The sequence below is a fragment of the Mya arenaria genome, chromosome 1 (assembly GCF_026914265.1).
Source record: "Mya arenaria isolate MELC-2E11 chromosome 1, ASM2691426v1".
Lineage (NCBI taxonomy): Eukaryota > Metazoa > Mollusca > Bivalvia > Myida > Myidae > Mya > Mya arenaria.
In genome coordinates, this window is record NC_069122.1 from 58,452,984 (window position 1) to 58,464,182 (window position 11,199).

Consider the following 11,199-nt stretch of genomic DNA (forward strand, 5'->3'; position numbering starts at 1 on the left):
GTTGTTTGTGTCATTGATGAGAGTTAGAAAAAAATAGGATAATACATCTTTTTTTTTATTAAGAAGATGGGGAAGCAGAACCTTCAGTTTTAACGATGCACAAAACAGAAGAAATGACAATGAATTTTAATGAGCTTATAATCAAATGGATGAAGAATTCGTTGAATAGCATTTATATGAAAGGTGTTATTTTGCGTAATGCAATACATCAAACTGTCCTTGAAATGCATAAAGAAATTAAAATTTATTCACAGTTTAAACATGAACATTAGGGTTGAAATAAACAAATCATTTTTGCAAACGGCTGCAAGTTTACCGATGATATATTGGATAACCATCGACATGCATAAACACAAATTGTTTAATTGGGAGACCGTAGTGCGCAATACCCAAAATGCGCCACGTGGTTGTGTAACTAACAAACGGTCTGTGATGGTAACGATGGACCAATGCCTTGAAAGAACCACGGCGTCGTAGCGACTAGGACATTATAAAAACGAGCGGACAGGTGGAAAACACGTCTGTTCTTAAACACTTGTGAAACTTGTACTCTTTAAAGTCTCCAAAATGGTAAGATTTTGTTCTCATTTTATTTTTTAATATTTGTTTTTGATTTATTTTTTGTACGATCAAATTATAATGGCAATAGATTTATTGAACAATAGTTACAGTGTTGAATTTGCTACCACGCTTGAATGATTTACATTAGTTTGACTTTGGTGAATCAAGTTCAACACTATTATATTTCTACATTTTTGCAACATGATTCTGTGATTTTTAAATTGACCATTTTGCTGTAAACTGAGACTAACAAATCTGTATGTAATAGTTTCATTCTTTAGCAAAAAACAGGTTTCATCTTAAAATATTTAATTTAAATATTAAATATATGTAAATTAGTTTAACAATATTCAGACAATCAAAACAACAAATACTAACGTTATATGAAATTAGTATCCAAATACTTCTAGAAAACAAACAATTGTTAGTATCTTTTAACAGTGGTAGATCGAATAAATGCAAATAAAACATGGCAGCTTAGCAGGATCTTAAACTACACGTATGTGTTCACTTATCTGTGTGAAAAATATATCGTTATTATACAATTTAACGAATATACACAAACATTTACAAAAACATATTCGGTTTATCAAAAAATGTTAATTTATAAAAATGGACAATAAAAACGTGCATGTTAAATCATGGAATTGCTGTTTTCGTCACCATGCATTATGCTCACGTCTATATAAAATTAACTTAAACACTAAGTGTGTCTGCTTTTATTGTAATGACATTGACATTGGCGCCAATGTTGATTTCGTGCAAAAAGTATTGGTATGACAAAAATAATGACATAAACATGACTCTGTTTAAACATACTCACACTGAAGGACGACTAAAGTTTACTAGGTTACATAAGTCTGGCTGAAATATTTCAAGCGTAATGCTTCTGAACAAGAAAAACGAAATAAGGGAAGGCGTTGTTAGGCATGTACGGTGATTTATTAAGAAAACTTCCATATTTCATATAAACTTTAACCTTGGTAGAATACGCATTTAGACCCATACCTTGTAACAATGAAAAAAACCTTGTATTTTGGCAGCAAATGTAAAATGAAATTAAAGTGCAATTTTTATACTATTTTCTCCAATGCATACGTTTTTAAATACTAATTCTATATTCATGCAAATTTTACCTGATTGGATAACAAATAACTATGTTTAAATAAGTCAACGGATACGAAATTGAGAGCTTAATTACAGGTTACAGAAGACTGTTGCTGTGATGTGTGTTTATAAATACTTATTGTTTAACCTAGCAATGGGTAGATGGGGAGTTAACTGTCGGTAAAAAGGACATGAAACGAAGTTGAAAATGAATCATGCGAGGAATGTTTGCATTAGAAATACTTTATAGCGAATGAAACATTGCAGAAAGTGGTTGTTTATACGTTTCAAATTATTACAGCAATACCTTAGCCAACCAATGTGTAACCATTTAGAGATTATTACGGACAGGAAATACAACAACAGAAGCACTGTATATTGCTGGATTTATTAAAAAGAGAATACAAATGTGTGCAAATATAATACGGTCAGTTATATGAACAATAGTGTATTTTAACTGAACTGTGTTTATTTGTATATAATATTAATTTATCAAATGATTTTGCCTATATTTGTAAAATTATTAGTGCAATTCTGTTTATAGTTTTAGAGGATACTCTTCAGTACTGGGAAAACTAAAAATTGTCCATAAACGTTTATTTCAAATATTGCTTTATTTAGTGCGTCTTTTTTATCTGTCTTATGTTCAGACAACCATTTAGAATACAGAACTGCTGATTTGACGTTACATATTGTGAAGCATTATTCATTATGCCCAACAAAGTTGTCCATTGTTTGTCCCTGTGACAATGTCAGCGACAGACAAGGACAAACTATCAATTCAACCATTATTGTTCATATGTAAAGTTTTCTTCTATTTCGTATCTTCAGGACCGCCTCTTCGTGCCTCTGATGTTTGTGTTTGTTGCTTGGATGACATCAAGCGTAGATGCAGGTATGTATTTCATATGTGTCATTAATTAACTGTTGATCCTCTTCTGATGTAACCGCATCTGGCAAACTTCTATGTAACAATAGATTGCTTACTTGCATTCTACCGGCTCAATTGTTTTGAATGCAGTACAACTTGGAAGATTTTACCAATACATGAACATACAATGTGATTCCTACTGTTCTAATGTAATTTATTTTAAACATATTAACTTTAATAGCATCATCAAAATTAAATTTACAATGATATAAGGTAAACATGAAATCAGACACCAGTAAACATTAAGCACAATTTAAAGGCTTTGAACTCAAAATATTGAGTTGCAAATCACTCACAGCGTCGAAAGTGATGGTATGCACGTACGTCTGCTGCTGGAAACATACCACAAGGCGCACCGAAACTGATGGTATGCACGTACGTCTGCCGCTCGAAACCATACCGTAAGGTGCACCGAAACTGATGGTATGCACGTACGTCTCCTGCTGGAAACAATACCGCAAGTCGCACCCAAACTGATGGTATACACGTATTTCTCACGCTCAAAACCATACCGCAAGGCGCACCGAAACTTATGGTATGTACGTACGTCTGCCGCTCGCAACCATACTGCAAGGTGATAGTTTGCACGTATGGCTCCTGCTGGAACCATACCGTAAGGGGCACCGAAACAGAAGGTATGCACGTATGCCTACTGCTCCAAACCATACCGCAAGGCGCACCGAATCTGATTGTATGCACGTATGTCTCCTGTTGGAAACCATACCGCAAGGCGCATCGAAACTGAAGGTATGCACGTATGTCTCCCATTCCAAACCATACCGCAAGGCGCACCGAAACTGATCATATGCACGTATTTCTCCTGCTGGAAACCATACCGCAAGGCGCACCGAAACGGATGGTATGCACGTATGTCTCCCACTCCAAACCGTATCGCAAGGCGCACCGAAACTGATGGTTTGCACGTAATTCTCCTGCTGGAAACCATACCGCAAGACGCACCGAAACTGATGGTATGCACGTACGTCTCCTGCTCGAAACCATACCGCAAGGCGCACCCAAACTGATGGTATGCACGTATGTCTCCTGCTGGAAACCATACCGCAAGGCGCAACGAAACTGATGGAATGCACGTATGTCTCCCGCCCCAAACCATACCGCAAGGCTCACCAAAACTGATGGTATGCACGTATGTCTACATCCATAAACCAAACTGCAAGGCGCAGCGAAACTGATTGTATGCACGTATGTCTACTGCTCCAAACCATACCGCAAGGCGCACCGACACTGATGGTCTGCACGTATTTCTCCTGCTGGAGACCATACCGCAAGGCGCACCGAAACTGATAGCATGCACGTATGTCCACTGCTTGAAATCAAACCGCAAGGCGCATCAAAACTTATGGTATGCACGTACGTCTCTTGCTGGAAACCATACCGCAAGGCGCATCGAAACTGATGGTACGCACGAACGTCTCCCGCTCGAAGCCATACCGCAAGGCGCACCGAAACTGATGGTATGCACGTTCGTCTGCCGCTCGAAGCCATAGCGCAAGGCTCACCGAAACTGATGGTATGCACGTTCGTCTGCCGCTCGAAACCATAGCGCAAGGCGCACCAAAACTGATGGTATGCACGTACGTCTCCCGCTCGTAACCATACCTATAGGCGCAAAGAAAGGTGTCTGGCAAATAGAAACGATTAGTAACATCTGCATGTTTCAAATGAAACAAATCTAACCTTTGAGACATTAACAATATAGAATTCGCTTAAACATCACAGAATATGTAATGGTATTCTTTCTCAACTGTGGTTCTAGAAGTATTTAGTTAACATCAATATAAATGTTTACTTCTGCCGCCCCAATTCACATTTGTCTTAACAAGAATCCTGAATGTTATCTTGCCCGTTGTAAAACCTCAACAGCACACAGTTTGATATACAAATATCAAACCTAGAATGGGCAGGACATATTGACTAAATGAATGTAATTTGTGCCGAAATGAAGCATCCAGTGGTATATACCTTAGCATGATAAGCCCGTGCATTCCTGCAGATATCTCCCTGGCAAACCAAAAACCATTTAACAGAAACGAAAATATTTGCTAATGAAATTCATATTCAGTAATCATATATGATAACCGAGGTATGGAAATGTTAAATTTTATTACACCAAAAACATTTTATGAGTAGCGTTCGGTTCGAATATCAAAACCAAAAATCTACCTATTGGGTTGAAAAACAAACAAAAAAGCGCAGGATTATAGGTGAAACTTCTTTGAGTGAGAGAGAGAGAGAGAGAGAGAGAGAGAGCTTTATAAATCAGTTCTTTAAGCTTTTAATTCACTGTGTTTTTGTTTGGAAGGCTTAAAACCTGCAACCCAAATGACTATTAACATTGAATCGATGTGGCATAACCAAATTGTGAATGGATGAATATTTTTGACAAGGTTATAGTTTGAAATATGAATCCTGGACTCTAAAGTACATGTTACACATTTTTGGCAATCTTTCTGGGATGTGAATGCATAAGTGGACATAATTTATCAGATAATGGTAGGCTAACGTCGTTTAAAACATCAGTGGTATTAAGTAAACTATTTATAATGTTTGTATATGTATCACATTGTAAAAGGAAATGAATTTCACTTTCAACTTGGTTACTGTTGCAAAGTCTACATAGTCTATTTTCGGGGGGTTTACCAACAAAGCGTCCAGTTTCGATTCGTATTGGTAAAATTCCGAAACGGAATTGGCACAACAGAGAGCGTTCATATTTTGGTACATCCAGTAATAAATAGTCCTCCTTTTTAAACGTGGATTTAAACTGTCTGTAAGTGCGAAGTTTTCTTACATTCTGCACGTCATTTGTCCACTGTTCACTGTATAAGTCTCTAATAAGATCATTTACATTTGAGAGCTCAACACAAGATCTTACATAACAATGTTGCTCAAGATTTAGCCTGATTAATATAGATTTAACATCACTAGACCAGTTATAATTACATCTATTATAATCGTACATAAACACTTTCTTTGTTAGCCTTTCATTGTCCATTAGTAATAGTCTGTTCCAAAAACGTAATATTGACAGTTTACGTTTAAACACACTGGGAACCCAGCCAGAGTCTCCGTATAAAGCTAACAGTGGCGCAAATCGATGTACTCCGAAAAAGTATCTTAGAGCACGATGACAGACATTGTCAATACTTTGGAAAGACTTGTATCCCCAGGTTGCTGCACCATATTCAAGAATAGGAGATACACAACAATTAAAAATTTCTCATACGTATTAAAACCAATATCTTTGAGGTTATGGGTTCTGTTAATTAAACCGCCTAGTGCACGTCCAGCCCCTTTCGATAATGCATCGCAGTTCAACACAAAATTGCTTTTCTCGTCAAAAATTACCCCCAGGTATTTGTAATGGTCCACGGTTTCTATAACATTATCGCCTACTGCGTTTCGATCGCCCATGACGAAAATATACGCACTTCGATTTGTTAGTGTTGATGAAAACTCGCTATTTCTTGCACCATGTGTGAATGACGTTCAGTATAGCCTGTAAATTGTCCTCAGTGTCTGACATTAAGACGATGTCGTCCGCATACAGAAGTATCGAGATGTTGTCTGTACTGATGGTCATACCAAGGCCTAAATCTTTTATTTCCTGTACAAGATCATTTGCGAATATTGCCTAGGGAGTTAACGACAAAGTGCAGCCCTGTTTTAAACCGGAGGTACACTCAAACCAATCTGTAGTGACGTTGTTTGCGAGTCCACTGTTGTTAATACGCACACACGCAGATGAGCTTGCATAAATGTTTTTTATGGACTGGTATACTTTCCCATCAATATTGTGAACCAACAATTTATATAGGAGCAACTTCCGGTTCACATAATCGAAACACTTCTTAAGGTCAATGAAAGCAGTGTATACGTTCTTGATGTTGCGAATAATACTGTTAAGTGTAAATATGTGGTCCTCGCACGATCTACCCTTCCGAAACCCGTTTTGTTCATCAGCCAAAAGGTCATTAGATTCTAAAAATGAAGACACTCTCTTATTTAAGAATGATGTGTACAGTTTGTTTATGCATGATAACAGGCTAATTCCCCTATAATGAAGTGGTACTCTTTTGTCGGTGCTTGGGTCTTTCAGTATGGGGCAAATAACAGCTTTGCGCCAAATCGATGGTATAATACTACAATCGAATATTACCTGAAATTTTTTCTGTATAACGGCAATAACAACTGGGAATTTAAGAACATCGTATGGGATTCTGTCATAACCCGGGGCTGACCCATTTTTAGCACTCATAATAATGTTTGTTATCTCTTCTATAGAAACATTTTTATTCAAAATAACATTTGGTGCGTAAAGAGTGTCAACATTTCTGTGTTCAAGTATTTCCTTATGATTTATACATTGTCTATAATGCTCTCCGTCAAAAGAACCCGTATCATCACAATTATAAATTTTCTCAAAGTCTGTTTTCCACCTATTTACCACCGTTTGTTCATTTTTGCAGACATTTCCGTCGTTATCGACTATTTCGATTGGTATGGAATTATCTTTTCTTGGCCCTAAACGTTTTATCTTTTGCCAGAATTCATTTGGATTTGAAGTCGAGATCTCGTCGATTTCAATAGCTTGAGCGCGCCTATATGCTAGTTCCGACTGGCGTAACAATTTATCAAAGTTATTGCGAGCGTTTTTATACTCATTATGCAATCTCTGTCTATTGCAGTTGTTTCTGTCACATCTTAAAAAGTCTTTTTCCTTCCTACACAAAATGTTCCATAGGGATTGCAGTTCATCGTTCCAGAACGGTTTCGTATGTTTTCGCCGCTTCTGCGTTCTACGAGATATACGTGCTTTGGGGATATTGTCTGACATTTCCTTAAGAATAACCTCACATAAATAATCGTAAATATCATCAATTTCACCCTGTGTCTCCCTACACCTCTCAATTCTAGTGATCATATTTACAATTGCACGTTTTGCCATATCACTGTCCATAAAGTCATTTGGGATACGCTTAAGATTAAAACGTGGTTGATTTTCACTGTTACTCGAACCATGCATACTACAGTCTGTTTCACAGAAACCCAAATCAATTTTTGCTAACAAAGCCGAATGGTCCAGCAAGCGTGACCGCACACCAATTAACCCGTGCAAATTATGACGATCTGTGATCTCTTTAACTGTTAATACGGTAAACGATTTAAACCAATCAAACATGTCTTGTGGAACGCATAGGTAGTCGACTACAGAGTTCCCCTTTGTTGAGATTGACGTATAATTGTCCGACGTAAATCTACCATTTAATACACAGAGTTTGGCATCATTAAGAAATTCTATAAACGTATGTCCATGTTGATTTATTGATTTATCTATAGAAACATATAAATATTTTTTTTTTGGTGGTCACTCGATGAAATCAAAATTAATTCTAAATGATATAATTATCCTCGACATATATATCCTCTACGATAATTTTTTTTTCACTCTCCACTCAGATATCGGAAGCAACTGCTCTGCAACGACGGAATGCGATCCTGTCAACAATACTGCGACCGTTTGTGACACAACAGCTAACACTTTCGTCTGCAAAGTCGGTGCGTAAATGGTTAAGTGCATATAAGAACAGTCAGTATATATTAAGTAAGAACACAATAAATTATAACGAATGTTCAAATATCCAATAGATTTTTTTGGATGCCTCTGAGAAACAACTACGACAGATTTTCAGGCAGATCAAGGCTCCAATACGCGTCATGTTAATTGTGTAATAACTTGAATGTAATTATAAGAAATCAGATGATTATTCGATTGAAAATCGATGTAAGTTATACACACTTTTAAGTGTGTCTTTCAATCAGAAATCAATTATCCGTATCGAATAATATAATCCATTTTAAGGTGCTGGCAGCGTCTGCAACGGAACTCAATGCGTGGAGAATGCTGTATGTAGTACAGTTTGCACGTGTAACACCGACTACAGAGCCAACTCGGAAAAACTCTGCCTTAAAGGTACTCTTCAAAAATCAATATCGATAAAATAATAATATTTCCCAAATTAATTGAAAATGATTAAAAAGCTCTTAAATGTTTAAAGAAACAGAACAATGTGTTAGTGACATGCAATGCAGCATACTAACACACTTATTATCATCACTATGTTGTAAGTCCACCATTTGTAGCAATACACACCTACTACTTACTACTTAACAACGATGATAGCAAATCGTGGCTTGTAGGGTCCCAGTATTTGACCACTACTCACTTCTTTCCAATGAAAGTGGGCGCATTGTTTTAGATGGTTATATTATTCAAGTATTTGTGCCCAATTGTTTTCGATAGGGTTCACGTCTGGACTGTAGTCTGGCAACTGGATAACGATGATGCCCTGCTCTAAAATCCATTGTTTTGAACTCTTTGATTAATGTTAGTGATTATTGTCTTGCTGCAGAAAATGAAAAAGAGTATCTGGGCTTATTTAAAAGCTCCTCTGACCGATACCCAGCACCCCACATAAAAAGTACGGCTGTATTTGGGCCACTAATTTATTTACTTCTCAATTGTTCCAACTCGCAATGTTGTTGGAAACAACAAAAACAAACTTCAATCTGTGGATATATCTTTATATCAGTCGATATCCACATATTACAAACGTCACTCTCTGACACTGTCTCTTGTTTCGTGAGAGGAGAGGAAATTTTCCTCCATTATGATATCCAAAAGCGTGCACAGTTCTATTATCCACCATCCCTTCTTGCCACAAACTGTCAATTTCTTCGGCCCCACGTCTCCCTTCTTCTGCTGAATACGTTCTCCTTTGTTTGTCGTTTTTACAAAACCTTTTAGAATGTTATTTTTTTCAAAAATGTTATATGATTATGTAATTTATAAAATACCGCGGTCAAATACTTCAAAAATAATATTTCTTATATCAAATACATTCATGTTTACACAGATAGCTACAGAATAAAACAAGGGAAGTCAATCTTACCCACAATGGCATAATTTAGGGAAGAGTAATTTACCTTGATACAAAAATACGATTATTGTTAATTTGTTTTACATGACAGTAGCCAGAGAAAACCAATAGTGAAACTATCAATACTTTCTCGCGAAATGTATTTGGTTATAAACATATGATTTTTTTCCTTATAGATGCTGCATCTGGTATTGCAGTTTCGTTGATCATCCTCTTGACCGGCTGTCTGATAACCTACATATAAAGGTTAAAGAAAGGTCACACACCACTCAATGGAAAGCACAAAGAACTATGGAATGGTTTTAATCCTGTTCAAACCAAAAAAAATAAAAATAAACACGTATAAAATGAACATATGCAATTTGAGAGACTTATAAATTGGTTCTTAAGTCAAATGGTAAATTTAACCTAATAATCTATAAAACGTAAATAACACCGACTACAAAGTTTATAAAGACCATTTCAGCTAGGTTTTGGCAGCAGTGACTTTAAAAATAAAATGCAATGACTTGTAATTCACTCTAAACTTGCGAAATCAATTACGGAAATATGATCTACGAACAAAAAATCTCTCTTCTGTAATAACAGCTTCTGTAAATATAAATTGTGTGTTTTGTGTTGTTATCGACATGGATCGAGCCTTATTGTTAGACATTGGTATTTAAGACTGAAGTTTTGATCAGCAGTAATGCTAACATTTAAATTAAATTAATGCATATTTCAAAGGAAGTTTAAATTATTTATTTATCTAAACTATAATATATTTTTATTGAAGTCCTCTTCAGCATTCAAATACGAGTACAAAAATACTGTTGACGACAATTTGGTTCTTGAGCCTGTTTCTCTTTCTTATACGGTTTTAATTTATCAGTCCTAAGTTGAGAAAATATCAATTTTTGGAAACGGAAAACACACTGTACATTCGTAGAGACTAATATTCCATAGGTTTTGATAAAGTTTTTCTTAAGACTGATACATCAAAATTGTTGATGAGGTCTTCCAATAAAATAACATGTATATTGTATTTATTGGGTGGACTGAATAAACTATTTAATATATCGATGTTTGTCTTTTTTCCGTTTGAATCCTATGTTAAAAATGATATACTCGTCATACGTGGCAGTATTATATTAATATTTCTAAGATGTCGAAAACAAACTCTTTGGATATAAATGATTTTGAACATTTTAACTTTTTTCGTATAACCGTCCGTAACCGACATTGCTATATACTCTTTCGACGAAGTCTATTGGAATCACATACAGTTATCGTTCCTCCTGGTGGACGACTTTGACCCGTTGTAAACTTTGTACACAAAGTCAACATGAAGTCTGTTAATACATGACGTTGTTTCGTGTACCATTAAAGGCCAGTGTACACAGCCTTCTATTAACATTTGCCTTTAATTAAGGAATGAATTGCGGTGTTGATGTCATTATCGGGGTATGAATGCAATTGGGCTGGTCAAATTGTGGTGAGTCCGGACACCACGCGTACTTTGACCAGCACATTTGCCGTCATATCCCCGATAGTGACATCAACCCCGCAATTCATAACTTATATTTACACCAATAGGCCATTATTTCATTGAAGAATTGTAAATGAAATACTTCATTTCATTTAAGGAAACCAATCATT

The 11,199-nt window shown here is 36.1% G+C and overlaps 1 protein-coding gene across 1 annotated transcript; it reads left to right on the top strand.

The window, feature by feature from the left end:
- The first annotated feature begins 455 nt into the window (after window positions 1–455).
- Window positions 456–10,621, top strand: LOC128243923 (uncharacterized). Its single transcript, XM_052961971.1, has 5 exons — window positions 456–570; window positions 2,500–2,563; window positions 8,081–8,179; window positions 8,484–8,594; window positions 9,738–10,621. The coding sequence occupies exons 1-5, from the start codon at window positions 568–570 to the stop codon at window positions 9,803–9,805; spliced, it is 345 nt and encodes a 114-aa protein (XP_052817931.1). The 5' UTR covers window positions 456–567; the 3' UTR covers window positions 9,806–10,621.
- The last annotated feature ends 578 nt before the right edge of the window (window positions 10,622–11,199 follow it).

What these genes read in the sequence shown, in the direction of transcription:
- LOC128243923 (XM_052961971.1), top strand. An exon ending in GACATCAAGCGTAGATGCAG is followed by an intron (nt 2,564 to 8,080) that starts GTATGTATTTCA and finishes CTCTCCACTCAG; the next exon opens with ATATCGGAAGCAACTGCTCT. An exon ending in CACTTTCGTCTGCAAAGTCG is followed by an intron (nt 8,180 to 8,483) that starts GTGCGTAAATGG and finishes ATCCATTTTAAG; the next exon opens with GTGCTGGCAGCGTCTGCAAC.